This window comes from Hyla sarda, chromosome 9 (assembly GCF_029499605.1).
Source record: "Hyla sarda isolate aHylSar1 chromosome 9, aHylSar1.hap1, whole genome shotgun sequence".
Taxonomy (NCBI): Eukaryota; Metazoa; Chordata; class Amphibia; order Anura; family Hylidae; genus Hyla; species Hyla sarda.
The window spans coordinates 101,627,869-101,651,857 of NC_079197.1; the positions used below are offsets into that span (position 1 = coordinate 101,627,869).

A 23,989-nucleotide genomic window follows, 5' to 3' on the forward strand; every position below is an offset into this window, starting at 1 on the left:
AAAGATGTCACTCGCCCTGAATTCCATCTGGAGGAGGAGCTCAACCACTTTAGCGCGAGGCGGGCACACATCCTTGCCCCTCCAAATCAGACGGACCACGTTCCTACGGTTATTGTCCTGCCCGGGTGTCGGGAGGGACCAGACTACCTCCCCATTCTGCTCTCGGAATGCCCCCAAACCGTGCCTCTCTATCCAGAAAGACAGGTCGACCTCACCCCTTCCCTCTACCTCGATTGACCTGTCGCCCCTACGTAGAGCCTCCAGGAGGCGCTGCTGCAAGTGACCCCCGGGGCCGGATGGAGAGGGGGACCCCCCGGCAGCGACATGAGCATAGCTCCTAGGAGCAGTCACTACCGGGGGGGCAGCCGAACCAGACTCAGACCCAGGACCACCATTCACACCACTACACCCACCAACATTCACACCACAATTCTCATCATCCATACCAGACTTTGTATTCATACCACCACTACTCCCACCATTATTCACTCCACTAACACTCCCACATGTACTCTTCTCATTCACAACACTACCACACCCATCATCCTCACCCCCTACACTCGCGTTGTGCCTAACATATCCTGGGCTGGCTGGGACTTGTAGTACTGCCGGTTTTAACAGAGTCTTTTTTGCTGGCTTTGCTGTTGCTGGGGTCGACTCTGATGGCTCCTCCTCCATGGGCGATGTTACTGCCTGAGCCTGGGGCTGCCCCTCCGAGCGCACCCCAGCTCCTCCCACAACGCCATCACCATGTCTTCCCGACTGCAGGGGCTCTGAGGCTGGCACTGGCACTCGGACACTCTCCCCCCTCACAGGAGAGTGCCCCGCAGCACCCACAGAACACACAGACCGACCGTTTTCCACTCCCGATGCCCGGACACTCCCCCCCCTCACAGAGGAGTGCCCTGCAGCGCCGGTAATGTCCACGGCACTCGGGGGACCGCCCCCCAAGCACACAGACATATTACTTATCTGGACACTCCCCCCCCTCACAGGGAAGTGCCCCTCAGTGCCAGCAACACCTGGGGAACCGCTCCCCAAGCAAACAGTAGCATAGCTTGCCCCTGGTGCCTGGACACGCCCCCCACCACCCTGGGGCGCTCCCGCAGCACCAGGGCTGCTCACCTTAAGCCCAATAGGACTTGCTGGCTCTATAGCGTCCTCTGCCGTCTTGGACGCCATGCTGTACCCCCCTTTCTGGCCCTGCTTCACCACAGAAACGGGGACTGGCAGTTTGGGGGGCCCAGCAGTCTGAACCAACTTTACAGCTGGCCCGGACTGCTGGAAAGGACGAAACACATAAGTCACAGTCTCCTGAACCTTCTGCCTTTTCTTCCTTTTCTTTACTAGATCATCTTTACCGAGATCCTCACCAAAGGTAAAATCCTCCATACGGGTAGGGGACTCCTGCTGTATAATGGCTTGCAGCAAACCCCCACTGGCCAGCTCCTCCTCACCGCTCTCCTCTGTCTCCCCATCACTGGAGGGTAGCGCCACCTGGGCGGGCTCAGGGTAGCTATCTTGGGGGGGCTGGGGCTCACACACACTAGGGGTGGCATCCATTTCACTTCCCACAGCCGACTCTCCGCCATCTTCCTCCCCTCCTTCCTCCTCACTGCTCTCCTGAGGGCAGCATGCACCATACTTCCTTTCCTTGAATCTCTCCTCATTAACCAGTTTTTCTTTTAGGAATCCTGCCCCCTCAGAGATTTTTCTTCTGGCCTCCTCCACCTCCGCCACCTCTATCTTCAGAGCCCGCACCTGGGCAGTGAACTTCTGCCTCTTACCTGTAGGGCCCTGGTCAGCCTGGTAGCGGGCAAATCTCAGGTCCTCTCTCAGACTCCTCAGCTTCCTGCCCAGCTCTTCGTACTCCGCCATCTTTGCTTGTATCCTTGAGCCATATGTCGCCAATGACTCCCTTGGTCCCCGTGCCCCCCATTGCTGGGGTTCCGGGGTAACAGAAGGACCGCTGGTCTTTGCTGATGCCTTATGTCCCTCTGATGCGGTCAGGGGAGTGGGCTCCACATTTCTGCGGGCCCTGCTGGAACGTCTCACCCCGACCTTGAATCCGGCTGTAGACACTTTCTTCCCCCCTCTCGCCAGCCGGGAATGAGAGGTAGAAGCCCGAGGCTCCATGCAGGAAAGCCCTCCCAAGGAGCCTGCCACGCTCCTGGGAAAGCCCGATGTAAAAACCTGCTTCTCTGCCTGGAAGTCTGGAGAGCAAATGGAGCCACACCCGACAGCTGCACACACTGAAACCACAGGATGTGCTCTCTGCTGACACCTCTGTCTGTGCCAGGAACAGGAGATGTTTGCTATGGGGATTTGCTCCTGCTCTGGACAGTTCCTGACACGGACAGAGGTGTCAGCAGAGAGCACTGTGGTCAGACTGAATAGAACTTCACAACTTCCTGTGAAGCATACAGCAGCTGACTGTAGTAGCTGAATTACTGGAAAGATTAAGGTTTTTTTTTTTTAATAGAACTAAGTTACAAATCTGTATAACTTTCTAGCACTAGTTGATTTGAAAAAAAAAAAACGTTTTCCACTGGAGGACGCGTTCAAGATGGCCTGTGAGCACACGTATAGCCCACGCGTAACTTCCACCCCTATCTACCATCTCTCTGTCAAAGGCTTAACACAAGTAAACAATATCTGTCATTTAAAATGACAAAAATGCAGTATTAATAAACAAATTCTGTAAAGGAGGTCCCTGCTTGAATTTAGTAGTTTATTGTGATAATTATTTAGCAAGTGTGCCCCAAGAAAAAAAATTTCCCTGGGGGGCCTGGGCCTGTTAGAGCCTGTTTTGACAACATGAGCTGGACCTAACACAATATTAAAGTGGTATTCTGGCTTTAGGGTACGTCCACACAGGCGGATTTATTTGCGTGTTTCCCGCTGCGTATTTGAAAGTGGGCGGGCTCTTCTCGGCTGTCCGCAGCAGATTATCCGCGGTGGAATTTATGCTGCGGAAGATCTGCCGCAAGCCCCATTAAAGTCAGTAGGGTCTGCGGCAGATTTTCCGCAGCGGAAATTCCGCCGTGGAAAATCTGCTGCGGACGGCCAAGAAGAGCCCGCCCACTTTCAAATATGCAGCTGGAAACCTGCAAATAAATCCGTCCGTGTGAACGTACCCTTATACAATTTATCCTTTGGATAAGGGATAAGATGTACAATCGCAGGGCTCCCGCCGCTGGGGACTCCCACGATCTCAGTGCAGCCCCTGGCATTCTGTGCTGGGCACTGCCTCCTAGACGGGGACGTGACGTCACAACCATGCCCCCTAGTGATATCATGCCAACGTGACGGCTGTAAGGGTTGATTTGTATATTTCTGCTTTAAATAGGTATGCTGGTATGCTGACAATGAACAGTTCTAAATTTCAGCTCTGAAGCATGCAGAATTATAAATTCATTTTTGGATTATAATAAATGCTGTAAATCAAAACTAGTATGAAATGTTTTTACGTATTTACAATGTGTACCAACCAGGATTTGTGTTTACAAATTCTAAATAAAAAACTGTGAAACACTGTTAATGTGTAGGGTCACACGTAATGAATCTGCCGGTGACCGACCCTAAAGTGCGCCTCCTGCTGTTCTGATGCAATGGACTATGTCTTAAAAGTAAAAGACATTGGGATTTTTTGTGTGCAAGTACATCCACAAAAAGTGTATCTATGACAAAATATATATAGTGGTCCTAGTATTAGGAAATGTATCCACATATTTAATATGGATTTCTACCTTTTTCAGGTTTTCCTGGTGTTCCAGGATTTCAAGGTATTCAGGGATCTAAAGGAGAAAGAGGAGACTCCGGAAGACCAGCATATGGGCAAAAGGGGCTGCTGGGAAGAGATGGTCCACTAGGGCCCCCTGGCCCCCCAGGGCCACCAGGACTCCCGGGTAAGATTTATTAACATGAAGTTTAAAAACTTTTGTTTAAAGGGAAATAATAATAATGGGATATAATAATGTTTTTTGCCAGAGTTTCTCTTTAAGGTGAGAAGTCTCACTGGCAGATATAGGGGAAAATGTATCAAAACTTGTGCAAAGGAAAATCAATCTGATTGGTTGCTATGGGCAACTGGTCAACTTTTTCTCTACACAAGTTTTGATAAATCTTCCCCATGGTCTTTAACTCTTAGCAGTTCTATGAGGCAGAAGTGTCATTGGCACAAAGAAGGTATGATTCTTCAAGATTCCTTAGAAAAATTACAGTATCACTTAATTGTGCACTGTCACCCAAAAAAAAGTTTGATCTTTCAGGGTCTGAGTGTAATGAGTGCTAGATTGAGCCACGATAGGGGAATGCTTAGGTGACCGAGACAGTCTCATAATGTAAGTCTATGGGATAGTCTAACTCACAAAGACACGGGGGGGGGGGGGGATTTAGGAAGACTGGTGTGAATTTTCAACAGCTCTAGAGCAAAAATGCTGCGGCGAAGGTTGCGCATGTGCGCCAAATTTATGAAATGTTGCACAGATGTCACTCGGGCCTTAGTACAATTGTTGCATGAGTCCTATAGGGCAGGGTTGACTTGCCCTGTGATATCTTCCAAATCTGGCCCATCCTACATTTCTGCAACATTTCAAAAAAAAAGTTGCACAAGATAAATCAGTGACCACTGCACAAAGTGCTCTAAATAATAACATTTCATGGTAATGACATTCTAAATGAAATGTTGCAGAAAATGTTGCACAGGGCCAGCCTTCAACTTATCATGTGGCAAATTTAGACCAAAAAAGCTGTCGAAATGGCTTGATAAATTCCCCTCACAAAGAGGAGAGAGAAGCCCACAGCCGTGTGTTTTCCTCCCTGCTCATTCTAGCAGTGCTTAGTCCCCGTTCATCAAAAACTTTTGACATGTCTCAATGACAAGTCAAAAGTTTTTTGAGTGACAGGTAAAGGTACACTTTAATTGCAAAGACAGTTTCCAACGTATTGGAGATTTTTTTTGTGCATAATCTTGATAACTAAGTTTTTTTGTTTCCTATTGTCACACCTTATTACATATGGTCAGTCTTAGATTGACAATTGCTATATAAATTTATATTTCAGTAAAATGAGTTTATTACAATGAGGAATAAAACCAGCAGGTTTACTGCACAGCTATAGTTTATACAACACTTGTAAATGTCTTTTTGTTAGATGATAAAATTGCACCTATGTAAATTGTAGAAATGAACACTTATAGTTGTAAGAGTAAGTTTTTTTGTCATTATGTATTTTCATTTAGGTTTTCGTCCATCAAGATTGGACAGTGGTGAGCCTGGGAGACCAGGAGAAAAAGGATCGCAAGGGCCACCAGGCAGAATTGGACCTAAGGGATTTAAAGGTGCCGGTTTATTTTACTTATGTTATATCTTCTCTCCACCTCACTATAGATAGGCATGTGAAAAAGTAATGACATAGACATATCAAGAGCTCGTTCACATTCAAATAAAGATTAAGGGGAATTTATTGCACAAAAAATAAATAACTATACAAAAATCTGCACAAATTATATCACCATCGGAGAGTGTGCAAGGAGCAAAGCTTTGCTGTCCACAAGAACATCAGGGCTACCATAACGTTTGTACAGGAACACCTAGAAGGAGACTCATCAAGCTCTGTAGTGGGGTTTTTTTTTGCGTAAAAAAGTCACATGACTTTTCTATACACGCTGCGACTTTTTGAATTTTGCTTAATCCAAAGCAATTTCTGAAATCTGCTCACGTAGTAATTTTTTATTTTTTTTACTTTGCAGTGGTCATGTATTTATCAAATACTATAGTCGCTATTTATAAAGAAAAAAAGTTGCATCTCCATTTAAAAGTTGCATATGTATTCCAGGTCCAACCTGGCTTACAGAAAGTGCATACGTCTGCAGAAAAGGACATTAACACCCACTATAACAACTGTTCTTGTTCTGCATCATGAAACAAAGCTACTTCATTAATGTTAATTATAGAAAAAATGTATTATATAACTAATGACTATTAATTTTAAGGTTGAAAATACACACTGCACACCTTGTTAATTTTAGGACACGTACATGCTGGCGTACCCACTAAATTTTAAAATGAATGTTGTGTTAAAATAGAATAAGGCACAAAATAATCGTGTAAGAATTTTTACAGACTACGTAAATAACCCATATGTGGCACTACAATTTTTCCTTAAAAAAAGAAACATCCATAGTAATACAGCTTCATGCACATCTTGGGGTGGGTAACGTACCGAGCCGTTTTTTTTTTGTGGCTTTACTATTGTTTATGTGCCTGCTGGTGCTGCGCTGTCTTCCTGACGTAAACTCCGGCCTCAGCGCAGCGACGCAAGACTCCGCCCACCAACGTCCCAAAATGCGGGCTCAAAACTAAAATAGCCTCCAGAGTACGGATATTCATGGTGAGGCATTGAATATTTTTTAATTTCTGAGGAGGGTGGATGGGTTGTTGCAGGATAGTTGGAGTGCAGCTATTTGGTGCCAGGCCGGCTACTCAGGGTGTCACCCCCCCTCCCCGTCACTCTCTAGCAACGCTACTGGTAATAAAGGGTAGATAAAGAACTTCGGCTATTAACATAAAGGAAAACTTTTCTGCTTTAAAAAATGCTTTTGGAAGTGGGTTTCCTAGGTTTTGCCTACGTGCGATTTATTTATCAAGGTCGTGGGACTATTTGATAAATAGGTCGTATGTAAGCAAAAGTAAGTTAAAAAAAAATAATTGTCATATAAAAGCCATACGTTTGAAAAGAATGATAAATCTCCTTCCTAGTGTTCTGTCTAGAGACGAGCCAAGATGGAGATACGTCTCCATAGTACTAAAAGATATGTTTGCCAAAAACTATGGATGGCATTTTACCCTCTGTAAAGTATGATGGTAGAAATGTTATGGCTTGGAGATGTTTTGCTACATCACAGCCTGGGCAGCTCGCTGTCATTGAATCCACTATAGTTTTATATTGTATCATATGGTGCTTGATGATGATGATGATTATGTGTATCAATATCCTTCAGAAGAGTAAGTTCTCTAAAATAAAATGAGCTCTTGAATGGCTCAGTCAAAGTCTGAATCTAAATTCTTTTGGGATACTTTAAAGGGTTACTCCGCTGCTCAGTGTTCGGAACAAAATGTTCTGAATGCTTAGAGCTGGCGTCGGGGACTCAAGACATCAGGCCCCGCCCCCTTGTGATGTTACACCCCACCCTCTCAATGCAAGTCTATGGGAGGGGGCGTGGTGTCCGCCCCCTCCCATAGACTTGCATTGAGGGGGCAGGGTGGGGCACGACGTCATAAGGGGGCAGGGAGCGTGACGCCATGAGTCCCCGGCACCAGCTCTAAGCGTTCGGAACATTTTGTTCCGAACACTGAGCAGCGGAGTAACCCTTTTAGGGGATTTAAAACAACATTTCCATTAGTCGGTGTCACAGACTGGAAAATCATTATACTTGTTGGATTTGTTTCTGGCAAAAGGGAGTAATGCCAGCTATAAGAGCCAATACCTGAAAGGAAATACAATGTTTGTGATATATGTGCAATAACAATTGATGTCAACAAAGGCAATGTTATGCTTCAGGGTCTCATGAGCTTTTGTTTTAATACTTTTAGGAGACTCTGGTGACTGTGCATGTGGCGGTGGTAGAAGTGGCAGAGGACTACCTGGAGATCGGGGACCTGCTGGTCCACCGGGAAGTGATGGATTTCCTGGATTTGGAGGACCACCTGGTGATCCTGGCAGAAGAGGATCAGAGGGTCCATCTGGAGTTCCTGTAAGCAGTTTCCCTAGAAATTTTTAAGAATGCATTAGACTATTCTTGAAAATAGTGATACATTTATTAATGTATTTATTTTACACACAAATAACTGTGACTTAAAGCATTACTAACATAAAAAACAACTTTTAAACATGTTTCTTTGACAGGTCAAAAGTTGTTGATCACATCAGGTAATTAGACAGGAAAACAGGCGGCATTACTTCATTCCCCATCCATCAAGGAGATCCAAACTTTTCTCTACAAAGTCTAACAACTCACGATCGTAGTGGGTCTTAGGAGTGAGACCTGGTGCGATCAACTACTTTTGACATATATTTTCTCGCTCAAATACCACAACATTAAAGGGGTACTCCGCTAGAAAACAATTTTTTTTTTTAAATCAACTGGTGACAGAAAGCTAATCAGATTTGTAAATTACTTCTATAAATATCTTAATCCTTCGAGTACTTATCAGCTGATGTATACTACAGAGGAAGTTCTTTTCTTTTTGAATTTCCTTTCACTCTGACCACAAGTGCTCTCTGCTGACACCTCTGTCCATGTCAGGAACTGTCCAGAGCAGGAGAGGTTTGCTATGGGGATTTGCTCCTACTCTGGACAGTTCCTGACATGAACAGAGGTGTCAGCAGAGAGCACTGTGGTCAGACAGAAAGGAAATTAAAAAGAAAAGAACTTCCTCTGTAGTATACAGCAGCTGATAAGTACTGGAAGGATTACAATGTTTAAATAGAAGTAATTTACAAATCTGTTTAACTTTCTAGCACCAGATGATTTAAAAAAAAATGGTTTTCCACCAGAGTACCCCTTAAACTTCAATGTATTCACTATTTGAGTCATAAAACAATCTTAATAGAGACAAATATTTCTCCTTTTATTAGGTTCCCATGCCACATCACTTTCATATGCTGTAAAAAAAAAAAACAGCTCAGGTCCTTCCTATTGAAAAATAGAAAAGAAGCACACTGAGGGATCAAATCACATGATGCCTGCTGTAACACTGAGTCAAGGGAAGGGTGTATTTCCCTAGCTAATCCTGGAGAAACCTCCACCTGGGGCCTAATCAATGAGGCAGTAGAAAGGGGAAGCATGTTTAAAAGGAAGTCAGACAATATAGTCTGGGCTCTCCCCAGAAGACAGCAAGGTGGCTGTAAAGGGGGAAGGCAGGGGTCCTGGTGAGGAACACACAGCCAGGAGCTGTGAGTGACCCCAACAGTGAAGTGGACAAGACAAGGAGTCTTAGCACACACACCAAGAGGCTGCAAACGCTGTGTGTGAACAGTGAGTAAAAGGTTGCAGGAGCCTTGTGTTTTAACTGGCAGGGAAAAGCCCTCCATTTGATAGTCAGGGCATGCTGGCTTGTGTAGTCAGTGACTGGATGGTCTAGGGTTTTGTTTGTTATGTTTTTTATTTATCCTGCAACCTTTCTAATAAAGCTGGCGAGGAGCCAGACTGCATAAACAACTGTTGTTTGCCTGCTGAGTGAAGTAGATACATGTCCTGTGGCTGTGTCAAGGACGATCCCAGAGCTATCCCCAGGGTGAAATCCTTACACTGACCATACACGTGTATATGAAGGGGAGGGGCAAGGAGGGAGTTCTGAGAGGACATGAATGAAGAGAGCCAGAAGCTAACAGAGACTGCGAAGAGACTACATAATTTTATTGTATTATGTTCCAGTGCTTTATTCTTGATGTAACTGCTCTCTGATGTCCTCCATGCTGCTGCTGCTTTATACAATGTGTATAGAGACATAGAAGAGCAGTGACTCCTCTCCTGTGTGTGTGCAGTGTATTGTAGACATCATATATGTTAGGCTCCACCCACCAACTGACAAATGCCATATAACTGTTATATAATAGCCACAAATAGTGCCGCTCATGTTCACATACAGCTTTTCCTGAGAAGTCCCCTAAAAGAACATATATTCTAGAATAGGCCAGTCATAATCATGTTCATATTCTGATTGGTTATAAGAGAGAACTCTGGTATTTCTGATGCCAGTGATATATTTTATTGTAAACATATAAAAAAAAAATCACAAATGTGTCAATACTATGGCAAAAAAATAGAATAAAACTAACAAATGTGAATACAGTCTGTAAACAAAGAGAAGCTCTGGCAAACACATAAAATCCCACCCACCACCCCTTTATCTCTTCTTTATTATAACAGTTCTTTTCATTTTCTTTGTGCAGCTTCAAACTTAGTTTTTAAGTCTAGGCTCACACTGTATTTCACGTCTCCCTTTTACTGGTTTCCATTTTATTACGTTTCATTTTGCTGTATACAAAAGCGCAGAAGACTATGTTATTGTATACAGCAAAAAAAAAAAAAAAAAATATATATATATATATATATTTTTTTTTTATATATATAAATAGCAAAAGATAGTTGCATCACATGTTACAAATACCAGCCACCTTATTTTTTTCACCATTTTTTGGAGTGCTGCGACTATCTTTTGCTATTTGTCTGGATTTGGGCCTGTGACCTGGGCCAACCAGTTGCCTGCACCCAGTTAATCATCTTTCCTGATTTTCTTATTGTTGTGCTGCTCTTCCGCTATATATATATGTATATATTGCAATCTGCTTTTTTATGATGTAATCAATGGGAAACAAATTTTGCTGTATGGCAAACAGCAGCATCCATTTTAGACATCCATTAACGTTTAGATCACTTCTCAGCAGTCTCCTCCTTATCATCACATGCAGGATTGTGAAGCTGGAAGCAGATAGCACATAGGTGGTTATAGGTGGTGGGGACAGCTCCCCCCTCCCCCTGCACTCTCACATTTGTGCTGTGCAGGTTAGAAAGCATGCCGCAAAGCTCTGTGTAATGCTCTGTGTGTTTCCTTCTCCTTAGGGATCTCTAGGACAACCTGGCACACCAGGATTAAAAGGGGAAAAGGGAGAACCAGTCTTTCCTTCTGGCAGAGGCACACGTGGAGACCCAGGATCTGTTGGACTTAGAGGTGCCCCTGGATTTCTCGGAAACCAAGGAAGAGATGGACTGCCAGGGCTTCCTGGCCGAAAAGGCGCACCTGTAAGCTTTCATTGATCTATGGATATATTTGAGCATCTAATGTGTACGGGGACATACTTACACTCCTGATGGCACATATGAAGGGTCATCCATCTTGAATTTCAATAAACTGATCCTTTCATCTCATGGGAGATAAGCTATTGCCAGATTGGTGTAGCAGCTTATTTTCCTCTCACCATTGACATGTATATATATATATATATATATATATATATATATATATATATATATATATATATTTACACATGCTTGGTGAGCACATATGTTTAAGGTGGAGAATTAGCTGTTGACCTGAGTGATCCTTCAGCTGAAAGTTATTTCATGTGCATGATCAGCTTATAGATATGTACTGGATTTGTGCATTTATTATTGGTTGTTTTACATTTCAATTATCAGGGTGATGGTGGAATTGGCAATCCTGGGGAGAAGGGTTTTCCAGGACAGCCTGGTCAGAAGGGAAGTCGTGGAGAAAGTGGTGTTCCAGGTGTTGGTTTTCCAGGTTTACCTGGCCCACGTGGGCTTCCTGGTGACCCAGGTTTAACGGGACAGGATGGACGACCAGGTGATCCCGGACCTCCTGGTATGTATCTTTAGAAATCTTCCATTTAACTATTGTATCTTTTTCCCACAGATAATATTTATTGTTGAAGTAGACTATAAGTAAGGCTGCTTTCACACTATGAGTTTCTCCGTTTACGAACTTCCGTCAGAAGTTCCGTCACTACAGCTGCGAAACCCGGCCATTACAAAACCCCTGACGGCCGTGACTAAATTGCATTGCAGCCTATGGGGTTTTGTAACTGCCCGTTTGCACCCGTATATGCCCGTAATTCATTACGGGCGCTATACAGTGACGGGACATTGTGGCAAAAAAATTACTGCATGCAGTATTACGGGCATATACGGGTGCAAACGGGCAGTTACAAAACCCCATAGGCTGCAATGCAATTTAGTCACGGCCGTCAGGGGTTTTGTAACGGCCGGGTTTCGCAGCTGTAGTGATGGAACTTCTGATGGAAGTTCCTAAACGGAGAAATTCATAGTGTGAAAGCAGCCTAAACCATAAAATATTCATGTGAAATTGTGGAATAAATGATGAGGTACCTCAGAAGTCCATAGACTACTATCAAAATTAAATGGTAACTGTCATTGGTAATAAAAATTTATATTTTATAGGTTAGCCTATTTGATTTTCCTTTTCAATATATTTCTTAATAAAATGTTGTAACTTTGTGTGTTAGATTAACCTCTAAAAGTTTGGCTAGCAGAGGTCCTCCTACCAGTCCTGCCTGCAGTCCTGCTTGCAGATTGTCTCCTTCGGCAGCCTGGAGACAAAAGTCAGGAAATGCCGGTGGGACCTCAACTCAGTACAGTATATAGAGTGAATAGAGCTGAATATTTCAGCTCCATTTCCCTTTGTGCTGAGCTAGACTGTAGAGTCATGCTGCCTTCAGTGCATATTGCCGAATATTGTGCTGAATATTTCAGCGCTCTACTAAGTGCCCTACTGTGCAGAGCTGACACAATGTAGAGTTCAATGTTGAGAGTTAAGGTGGCAGTGTGCTGTCTAAGCCAATCCCAGCCCATCTCACACTGAACTGCTCTTGGCTGTGTGTAGCAATGTGAGGGAGGAAATTCTCCCCAGGAAGACTTCAGATGATGTCATGCCTGCTGGGGAATGCCCCTTTCCAGTCTGAGGAGCTCAGTGAGACTGAGCATTATATACAGAACAATATAAAGGTTTTATCATGATGGCGGTAGTGGACTGGGAGGATTAAAAAATGTATCAAGCTCATGACAGGTATTCTTAAAATATAAAAAACGCGTTGTGCAATGATGTAAATGTTATATGCTTTTTGACCTCTCCTTTTATGGTTCATTTCTGTTAATCAGAATAATTACTTATTTGTTTCCTTATTAATCAATTGTATGATGTCTTTGTATGGTTTTTGGCAATTACATAACAGCAGGAAGTATTATCTCAGATGTTATAAGGTGATAGACGTAAACTCTGCTGCTATGGGAATCCATTCCAACATATCTAGTACTCTCGGAGGGTCGGCTGTGGTCTCTGCTTCTCAGACTTGCATTTTTTAATAAAAGGTTTTGTACCTACTCTTCCAGCTTTTGCTTTTTTAATAATTTATTTTCAGTTTTCTGCTTTTGCATATTTAACTTGTGAAATCAGCCAAATATATTCACTACAATGGTGATGTAATAGTATAACGCAAACAACTATAGTCCATGCCAGTAATGAAAGAATTATACAGGGAACTCATCCACCTCCATCTTCCTAGCCATTATTAAGTGACTGTCCCTATATTGTAAAACATTATATGAAGGGTAGGTACGCTTAGACACTAAAGCCAAATCTTCAAGCTTGGGAAATGCAGAAGAAATTTAGATAAGGAACTATTGCCTCAAAATGTGCACACATATTTCAAATAAAGACATCATCATGTGGAAACGTGAATATATTTGCGCTGCTAAAAAAAAGCTTTCTCGCTTGAGGGATTTTCTGACCTATGTCTAACCTGTCCTCCTTTGCTTAACTGGTATAGGTGACTGCTGCTGCGGGGACAATGTTGGTAATGGAGACTTAGTCACAGAGGGAGGTGAGAGGATAGATTCTAGAGGTTGGAGATAAAGAAAGCTGTGAGATCCATGTGATCTCCTGGTGCTGGTTACAACCTCTAGATTTGCATGCTTGTTACATCTGGTCATTCAATCCATAGCTTGGTAGACACTGTTAAGAATGTTTCTTCTCAGTGATTAGTAACTTTTTTTATACACTAAGCCAGATTCTGACTTTGGTCAGTCATTGCTTGAACGGTTTGTGATGATGAATGGTGTGGTACACTAGAATATCATAGCAGCTTACTACTGCCCCAGCCATGGAGTTGTGACAACATTTCAACCATCTTGCTAACCCATACAAAAGTCATTTATTTCAAAAAAAAAATTTTTGTATTTTTCTTTTTTTAACATCACCACAGCAACTAAAAATAGATCATGTGTATGTAAAAATGGTCCAATAGGAACTAACATAGCTATTGAAGTGACTAAGAATATATTATAACAACCAATCATGTATACCTCCTGTAAATAGAATGTATATGAGATTTAACAACATTCGAACCAGTTTCCATGAATAATTTGGGTTCGATTGTAAAATGCTGACTTTCATTCCAGATATTTAGGCTTAAACAAAGTTTAGATTCAGATAGAATCATAATAACGTGCACATTTACATATAATAAAAGGAAAGACAGAATTTGTTGTGCTGCAATTGCGTGGGAATATAGTGCTGAATATTTCAGTGCTCTTTTGCAGCTACTGTGCAGAGCTGACACACTGTAGAGTTCAGTATTGAGAGCGAAGGGGGGGGGGGTGCTGTCTCAGCCAATCCCAGCCCATCTCACGATGAACTGCTCTTGGCTGTGTGAAGCAATGTGAGGGAGGAAGCTAGTAGTACTGTAGTACATGCAAGTGAAGGCAGCATCATAGCGGACACATAGACCTATCTTTCAGCATGTGTTCTTAGAACACACACATGAGAAAAGTCTTAAAATGGGAGCATGTTGCAAAATCAGGGGGTCTGAAGTGAATGAAGGAGTGGAGGTTGCACCCTAAAATTTAGTGCAACTTTTGGTAACCACTAACATATGTAAGAAGTCACTTTTTCTACATCAGAGATAGTCATAGTCTTTAAATTGAAGGGATACTTGAGATTTTTATCCAAAACAGTATTATAACTATGGGTGTAGGTTTACACACTGTAAAAAAAACAACAACATAGCCTAAAGCAGCTACTAAACCTAAATGTTTCTTTCTTTAAGCCTAAGAAAACAGATTTTTTGTTTTAATTAAAAAATAGATTTGACAAAAATAATTGTGAGTTAAAATAAAAAATCTATTGGTTGTAGCGAATATTCTGGTTTTGTAGCCTGGACTGCCCCCTCATAGCTGTTATAAGGTATTTAGAGGAAGATGGGTTGTACATTAGTGAGCAGAGTCATAGTTCTTCTATTTACAACTATTTGTACTGGAACAAAAGACTGCAGTGCTATTGTATTTTAGGAAGCAGAGCTGTTATGTGTGCGCACTTATTTGCACTTATGCATCATTTGGGATTCATTCACTGGTCATTGTGGTATAAATTCATCACCATCTATGAGTTTTTTTTAAACCACAGCCTTAACTTCAGCAGCTTTTGCATAAATCATCTAGTGCACGTCCATTGTTTTCATCCACCTTCTAAGTTTGGTTGTGGCACGATAACATAACTTAATATCAGTTTTCAGAAATTAACTAATCTGTATTCTACCAGGCCTGACCTTGCCATGTATATTTGCTGGAGATCCAGGAGATCCAGGAAGTCCAGGCAGCCCCGGACCTCCAGGTAATTTGCTTACATTTTTTTTATCGATCTATCTGTCTATCTATCAATCAATTCCAGAAATTGAGCAGCACAACTCATATGAATGTTCCTGCAGGATGCATGCTGAGGTCAAGCTCAAGTCCCAGAGCCCCCAAGATATCCACTGGGAAAGTACAGCAGCAGCACTCCAAATTGTGGTTGAATTTGTGGTTGAAAGACATCTTTCTTTTGGCGTTATATAAGCCACATATTCAACCACAGCTGCTGTGTATTTTTCCAGTACAGTATCTATCTATCTTCAGATCAACTAAAGGCTATGGTCACACAATGTAGCTGCATTGCAGTACTGTCACAGTACTGCAGTGTTTTTACTGTAATTATGCACTACTGTCACAGTACTGCAGTGTTTTTACTGTAATTATGCACTATTGTCACAGTACTGCAGTGTTTTACTGTAATTATGCACTACTGTCACAGTACTGCAGTGTTTTTACTGTAATTATGCAGTACTGTCACAGTACTGCAGTGTTTTTACTGTAATTATGCACTACTGTCACAGTACTGCTGTGTTTTTACTGTAATTATGCACTACTGTCACCGTACTGCAGTGTTTTTACTGTAATTATGCACTACTGTCACAGTACTGCTGTGTTTTTACTGTAATTATGCACTACTGTCACCGTACTGCAGTGTTTTTACTGTAATTATGCACTACTGTCACAGTACTGCAGTGTTTTTACTGTAATTATGCACTACTGTCACATTATTGCAGTGTTTTTACTGTAATTATGCACTACTGTCACAGTACTGCAGTGTTTTTACTGTAATTATGCAGTACTGTCACAGTACTGCAGTGTTTTTACTGTAATTATGCAGTACTGTCACCGTACTGCAGTTTTTTTTTACTGTAATTATGCACTACTGTCACAGTACTGCAGTGTTTTTACTGTAATTATGCAGTACTGTCACCGTACTGCAGTTTTTTTACTGTAATTATGCACTACTGTCACAGTACTGCTGTGTTTTTACTGTAATTATGCACTACTGTCACAGTATTGCAGTGTTTTTACTGTAATTATGCACTACTGTCACAGTACTGCAGTGTTTTTACTGTAATTATGCAGTACTGTCACCGTACTGCAGTTTTTTTTACTGTAATTATGCACTACTGTCACAGTACTGCAGTGTTTTTACTGTAATTATGCAGTACTGTCACAGTACTGCAGTGTTTTTACTGTAATTATGCACTACTGTCACAGTACTGCAGTGTTTTTACTGTAATTATGCAGTACTGTCACAGTACTGCAGTGTTTTTACTGTAATTATGCACTACTGTCACAGTACTGCAGTGTTTTTACTGTAATTATGCACTACTGTCACAGTACTGCAGTGTTTTTACTGTAATTATGAACCACTGTCACAGTACTGCAATTAAACTGCAACACAACTGCATTGTGTAAACACAATCCTAATAGCAATGCATTTATTCATATTAGCTAATTAAGAAGATAATTAATGAACTGAACTATCTCTGCCTTATTTGTTGCTTAGGTCCCCAAGGTGAAAAAGGATTCTCAGGAATTCCTGGTCTTCCAGGCTTTGATGGTAACAAAGGCCAACCAGGTAGTCCAGGACTTGGTGGATTTCCAGGAAATCCAGGTATGAAGCTTGCATTTAGCTTTTAGATTGATAAGTAATGTAATTTCTTTCTCAAAGGGAACCTGTCATGTTCAACATTCAATCTGATTTGCTAGCATCATATTATGGACTGGAACTCTAAGCATGGATGCTGCAGGGATTTCAGTAAAAAATGTACAAGTTATACTAAATCCTTTCCCTCAAAACTATCTATCAATTTTCTAAGCTCCTCTTGCCCTAAAACATGATGTCAGTAGATTAACCAACATTTTAATGGTGACACTGTCCCTTTAAGGTGTGCTTCTTTTGTTTTTTCAGGATTTACTGGACCCCGTGGTGATGAAGGTCCTGTTGGATTTCCTGGCTTGGATGGTATTGATGGATTACCAGGAAAAGCAGGAATCCCTGGTTTGCCTGGTTTTAAAGGACTACGAGGTGAAGTCTTAGGTGCTGAGCCTGGTGCTCCTGGCGAACCTGGAAGACCCGGTGTCATAGGAGACAAAGGAGTTAGAGGAGAGCCTGGATTTGATGGACAAAGAGGTAATAGGGAAGTGTACTTGAATGCCAATATATATGTGTTTTTGTGTATTACTAGCTAGCCGTGCACATTAAAGGGGTTATCCATCATAAGGTGACTTAAATAATTTCCTGTCAGTCACTGCTGCGATCTTTTTGTGAAATGGCTATTTCCTGTTGGAGTTCCCTCCCTCCAACTACAAGTCCCAAGTGTGAGGTCATTTTTCTCCAACCCACACATCAGCCACCCCACCCTTTGCAGCACACATGAGCTACAATTCCCTGTAGCACAGTCAAATAAAAAAAAAAATCTGAAGGCAAACTGATAGTAAACAAATATCTGTCATGTTGAATTTAAGCATACCTGATTTTGTGTTCCCCAAGAGGGGAACACAAAATCGTAATTTACTGTCTCAGAGTATATTACTGTTCTGTTGACACTGAATGTGTAGTATACATTAGAGGTATACACTAGGAGGATTTCCAAAAGTAAAACTCCAACGGATTCTTCCCCATGTTAACACAATGTACACTGTATATACTATACTATTCCATACAGCTAAAGGTATACCGACAAGTACCAGCCTGACAGAAAAGTCCACCTAGTCATGCATGTTAGCCTAAGTTCAGACTACGGAATTTCCGCCTGCAATTCGGCTTTGAAATTGCAGGCGAAAATTCTACTTGCTAAAATGTACTGTATAGTGAATGGGTTTCCGTTCACAAATTCACACGTGGCGTTGCTCTTTCTTCAGGCGGAAATCCATGCGGAACACATTGCAGTCTATAGGAGACTGCAGTGTCCGCGCGGTCCCAGCGCCAACTGATTCAGTCAACGCTGGCTGCACTCGGAATCTCCGGGCGGAAATTTTCTGCCCGGAGATTCCATAGTCTGAACCTAGTCTTAAGAGATATCTAATGGTTGAACAAGCATAGCTTCCTATGGGTCCCATGGCAAATTGTGGTCTTGGACCAACCCTAGCCTACTGCTCAGATGAACTAGCCCCAGTGGGTCTATAAAGATACCTACAAATATTTCTATAAAACAATAATATACTTCTAAATAATACAAGTACACAGAATAATGCAGCAAAACATAATACCAAAATTAATAATCAGTAATTACTTTGCTGCAAATGTATAGGGCTACCTTAAATGGGCACACTCATTAAAACTTATTTTTGCAATTGCACTCCTTTTGGTAAATAAAAAAGATTTCTAATTTACTTTGGTTAAAAAAAATGATGTTTTCTATGTTTTATTTGTGCTTAAAAAAAAGCTCAAGAGCACATTTTCCCCCATCTAATACACAGACTTAGGACCGAAGCCCAAACACAGGAAGTGCAGCCTGGAGAGCAGGGGGGGGGGGGGGGTGTCCAACCAACAGCATATGGCAGTTAAATGTGAGAGGAGCTATGATTGGATGAGGCTGGATACCCCCCCCCCCTCAGCACTCCAGGCTGCACTTTCTGTGTTTGAACCTCGGTCCTAAGTCTGTGTATAAGATGGGAGAAAATGTGCTCTTGAGCTTTTTTAAGCACAAATAAAACATAGAAAACTTCCTTTTTTTTTTAAACAAAGTATATTAGAAATATGTTTTATTTACCATAAGTAGTGCAATAGCAAAAATTAATTTTAATGAGAGCGACCCTTTAACTTCTGTCTACAAGACACCAAAGAAAAAAAACAATAAGTTTGTGTGGCAAAGTATAACTTTATTAATAACACAATAAATTGATCTAAAAGGACCACACATATAAACTTGCATGCACCTTCAATATCTAGCATATAGATCTGGAGAATGAGAGATAACTGAATGGGCTTTGCTAAAATTTACACTACCGCCTGTGGCTTACAAGAGTATGTAGTGGGGCAGGAAAGCAACAGCTTTATGTTCTTCTATAGTTTTCAACTGCATATGCCTTCTGTGGATGTGCATGAAAGTGGTGCTTCTCTGGGGATCCACGGCAGGCCTGCTTCCGCTTACGGCTCAGTCTGAGCGGCACTTCCTTTGACCACTGTGGCCAGTTTAAAATCATACATACATATATTTTTATCATGGTTTCCGGTTAAACAACTATGCCAAGATGATTGTATATACTTCCAGTCACTATTTCTGTTGGCTCAGTTTGCTTTGGGTTTCTGTCTCTTAGGTTTAGATGGGCGCCCTGGACTGATGGGTGCTAAAGGTGAAAAAGGTAATTCAGGATTTCCTGGTAGCCAAGGTCCCAGAGGAGCCCCTGGATTTGGAGGTAGAGCAGGTATTAAAGGATTACAAGGACCTTCGGGAGAACCTGGATTTCCGGGGTCACCAGGTATGTGAACCAGTTTGTAAAAATACTTTATATGTTGCAGAAAGTATTAAATATTCATTTGTAGTAACATTGTTAGAAACGGGTTGAAGATTGCAAATTCATGACAAATATTTCTATGGTACCTTAAAACTCCTATAGTACCAACTGTAATGTTCTTTGACAATAAAGTTTATATCTGTATCTCAGGTGCAATGAGGTAACCGTTTGGTAAGTGCACCCGTCAGTCAAAAGACTTGTTCAAATGTGATGTATTGTATGTTTTTTTTTTATTAAACATATTTGTTATTATTTACTTTTGTGCTTACAGTAGCATAAATATAACCCAAGATATAATAGTCACCACCGGGGGGACATACAAGAGAGACAAACATGAAAAATCAAAAGCATGTAGAAAGTAGTCTATGAATTGAATAGGGATGAGCGGCAGGGGCCATATTCGAATTTGCGATATTTCGCGAATATATGGACAGATATTTGTCCTATGTTCGCAAAATTTGCATATTCGCTATGTTCGTACTCTTTTTTTTTTTCATGCGAAAATTCGTAATGAAATTCGCATCACGCACATGAGCAATTATATCTTTCACCTAAAAGAAGGGAGGGATCAGTGTCCAGTCTGGAAGGGCAAATATTTGCATAAATTCACATAAATAAAAAATGACTATTCGTCATTACGGATATATATCACTATATTCTAAATATTTGGGAAATCGTGAAGTGCCGATATTTGCGGTGAAAATTAGCATTTCTTATATTCACGCTCAACACTAGTATTGAAAGGCTTAGGTGTCAAGTAGCCCAAAAAATTATACAGGGGAATGGCCCACTAGAAGGAGATGTAATCAATAAGGTTAGGTCCATCAATGGTTAGTATCATCATACATAGCCTTTATTTTATTTCTTTATTATTAGCATACCATTATCCAGTCTGTCAAATACGAAGGTTAGGCAGAAACACAGGAAAAAAGGACGGACCCTATGGAGGCGCTGCTCACGACCAAAGTATACAGCACAAAGATGTAAAGAGAAAAGTGGAAAGAGGCACTGTATTTATTTGCTTCCAATAACGTGTTTCGGAGGGTATCTCCTCCTTCATCAGATTGATTCATCATGCCAATCTGATGAAGGAGGAGATACCCTCCGAAACTCGTTATTGGAAGCAAATAAATACAGTGCCTCTAGGCACTTTTCTCTTTACACCTTTGTGCTGTATACTTTTGTCGTGAGCAGCGCCTCCATAGGGTCCATCCTTTTTTCCTGTGTTTCTGCCTACATGTTTATGGGAGAAGACTTCATCCTCTCCCTTTTGGACCTTGGTCTTGCAGCTTGCTACCACCCACCACCTACATTTGAGTAACCCTAAGGGGTTTGTTATGCCTGTTTTCTTCCCTTTCTGGTGAGCGACCACCCTTTAGAGTCTACGTTAATACAGTCCAGCCTTGGACTTTTGGTACTAAGGGTAATACACGAGGCGCTGTCCTGTTTCCCCATTTTTTCTCCCTCTGCATATAAATAACAAGGTTAGTCAGCACATCCAAAGGAAATTGCAGGTGCCTCCTTCTGTGGAAACATGTAAACATTTTACAGTCAATCACTACTATACTTTCAATTCTGTATTTATTAGACTTTTTATCAAATTATATAAGCCCATCTACCCTGACAAGGGGATCTCGCGTAAAGGGGTTATCCAGGAGGTGAGAGGAGGAAAGGTAATGCTTTTCCTTTCTCCCGGGACTCCACTTCTGCCCCAGCCCCATCTTGGAGGAGAGGGTAACACATTACAATCATGCGCCAACCATGGGCTGCATGATATGGCTCCTTTAGCTGACCCGACAATTCAGCACCTATCATGATAGGTGATCGTCATTCATTTACTGAGGCTTCATAAGGCTTGATCAATCGTGTGATCAATTGCTGGATTGTTCTTGCAGCCCTTTAAATTCATAATTGCTGGCTGTACATCATCAGTTTACACATAGCGATATACAGCCAATATAATTAATTTAAATGGCCGCAAAAAAGATCCAGTCAGTTAGTGTAAAGGGACTTTAGATGGGTCTCTACAGTAAACATGTTTTTTGGGTCCAGGCGACCAAAAAGTACTTAGGACATGAAGAAATGAGCCAATTGAAAGCAGCCATGGACAGGTAGGTGAAATGCACAACCAAAATTAAAGCAGGTTCAATCCCCATGTGTACAGTGCAAAAAAAATAAAAAATAGTATATGCAAAGTGAAATAAATGGGGCAGATGCTTGATGCTGTGACTGAAATGCAAAAACACAAAAAGATGCAATAGCACACTGCAGGAGCGTGAGTGAATATTGGGGGCATTATAGTGGACTGTGGTACTGTCTTGTGTCTCTTCATCTGCTTGTCTAAATTTCTGCTTCTGATTTGTAATAATTTCCTAACTCTGATCAATAACCAAATCTCTATCGGGTGGCTGAATACAAGCACGAATCATCTCTGGGTACATTATACTCTACTTGTTAGCTTCCATTTCCTTCCTTCTAAATGGTGATCTCATATAGAAAATGATTCACTTGGTTTGTTGTATCTCTCAGCTGGCAATTTCCATTTCACCATGTGCTATCTTTCATACATTTTGTCTGTTTTTCCCTTATCATGCTTTAATTCCAATCACCATATTCACCATTCCTCCATATTTTGATGTCATTCTCTATGGTTTCGGCTTCTTCACATAGGCTGCCAAGGTGAGAAAGTGCTCTATAGCATAAAAGCAGATGGACTAACAGCCCAGCTTTTGATGCTGCGGGCATTGACCATAGGTGACACCCCTTATTATACACTCTACAAGAAACATTGTGCTCATGTGGTACAAAAACTCTTCTTTTGATTTATAAAAATAAACATAGTCCTTATATATCTAACCTGCTACAAAAGACTAGCTATTATGAAGCAAAGCAGTATTTCATACTTTGGGTCGAAATCATCAAGTTATTCAGCATAGGTTGGCATAATTTTTTTACAGAAAGTTATTTGCAGTAAGAAATATTCAATGATTGCATTTATTAAAGGGGTACTCCACTGTCTTAGCTTTTAGAACATTTTGTTCCCGAATGCTGGGTGTGGGCTGCAGGGATCGTGACATCATAGCCCCGCCCCTTACCATGCCACACCACACCTACTCAATGCAAGTCCATGTGAGGGGAGTGGTAGCTGCCAAGCCCCTCCCATAGACTTGCATTGAGGGGGCATGGCGTGATGTCACCAGGGGGTGTAACGTCACGACCCCTGCAGCCCGCACACAGTGTTTGGAACTATATGTTCCGAACGCACGGGCATTGGAGTACCCCTTTAATATCTTTGTATGACGTAATGATGAACCAGATGGTATCCTGAGTAATCGGTCAATTCTACCCTTTTCTGAAAAAGGAGGAGGCTCTGGGGATAAGTAGATGCCTTACTGACAGTCTATGCAATACAGATAGACATGACTTGGGCATGTGATACAAGTATGATGATGAGTGGTACAGCTTGCCCCTATGTTATGAGAAATACGCTGATCAGACATAACTGTAAAACTAATATTGTGTAGGCCTCCCTTGTGCTTCCAAAAAAGCTGTAAACCATCCAGGCATGGACTCCACAGGACCTCTGAAGGTCACAAATTATTAGCAGAAAAACCTTTGATAGCCATGGACACATTTCTTCCTACTAATTTTGTAATTTTGGTGCAAAAACATTTTCCCCAGTTGTTTTCTTAATTTTTATTTGCATTTGCTTAGTTTCACTTTTATAACCTTTTTTTTTTTTTTTTTTTTTTTTTAAAGTTGTGCCCTGTTCTGTCAGATACTCAGTCTATAGGCTTAATTTCTAGCCATTATCTGTCATGTCTGAAATGATCTTAGTTTATGTATGACCAAAACAAAGTTAAAATGTTTAGGTAGGGGTTACCTGTCAATCTAACATCCACATGAATAAGAAGACTCAACGGTTTCCAGCAGAAAATTGCCCAGATGTCTTGCTGCTTCCACTAGCTTGCCTTTTTTCCATGGTGCCTCCTAGTGCCATCTCTTGGTGGTGCCTCCAGGTGCCATCCCAGGTGAGACATGTACACACTAGCCCATTCCCAAGAAGTAAAGGAAAATTCATTAGACAAGGCCAACTTTACGCATTGCTCCATGGTCCAGTTCTGATGCTGACATGCTCATTGTAGGCACTTTTTGTGGTGGGCAAGAGTCACCATGGCACTGTGACTATCTTCGACTGCTCAGCCCCAAATACAGTAAACTGCAATGCTCTCTGTGTTCTGACACCTTATTAGAGTCAATCTTATTTTTTTTTAGCAATTTGGGCTACAGCAGCTC

General features: G+C 41.7%; 1 protein-coding gene across 3 annotated transcripts in view; it reads left to right on the forward strand.

The window, feature by feature from the left end:
- The window catches only part of COL4A6 (collagen type IV alpha 6 chain), a 267,855-nt gene that overhangs the window by 205,502 nt on the left and 38,364 nt on the right, over window positions 1-23,989 (forward strand). For 2 of the 3 annotated variants that reach the window (XM_056538783.1, XM_056538785.1), the window contains 10 exons: window positions 3,759-3,908; window positions 5,243-5,341; window positions 7,596-7,756; window positions 10,628-10,807; window positions 11,204-11,387; window positions 13,369-13,422; window positions 15,138-15,209; window positions 16,740-16,847; window positions 17,145-17,366; window positions 19,496-19,657. In XM_056538783.1, the coding sequence (XP_056394758.1) occupies window positions 3,759-3,908; window positions 5,243-5,341; window positions 7,596-7,756; window positions 10,628-10,807; window positions 11,204-11,387; window positions 13,369-13,422; window positions 15,138-15,209; window positions 16,740-16,847; window positions 17,145-17,366; window positions 19,496-19,657 (1,392 nt within the window). The remainder of the gene's footprint in view (window positions 1-3,758; window positions 3,909-5,242; window positions 5,342-7,595; window positions 7,757-10,627; window positions 10,808-11,203; window positions 11,388-13,368; window positions 13,423-15,137; window positions 15,210-16,739; window positions 16,848-17,144; window positions 17,367-19,495; window positions 19,658-23,989) is intronic. The other variant, XM_056538784.1, reaches the window with a different exon arrangement.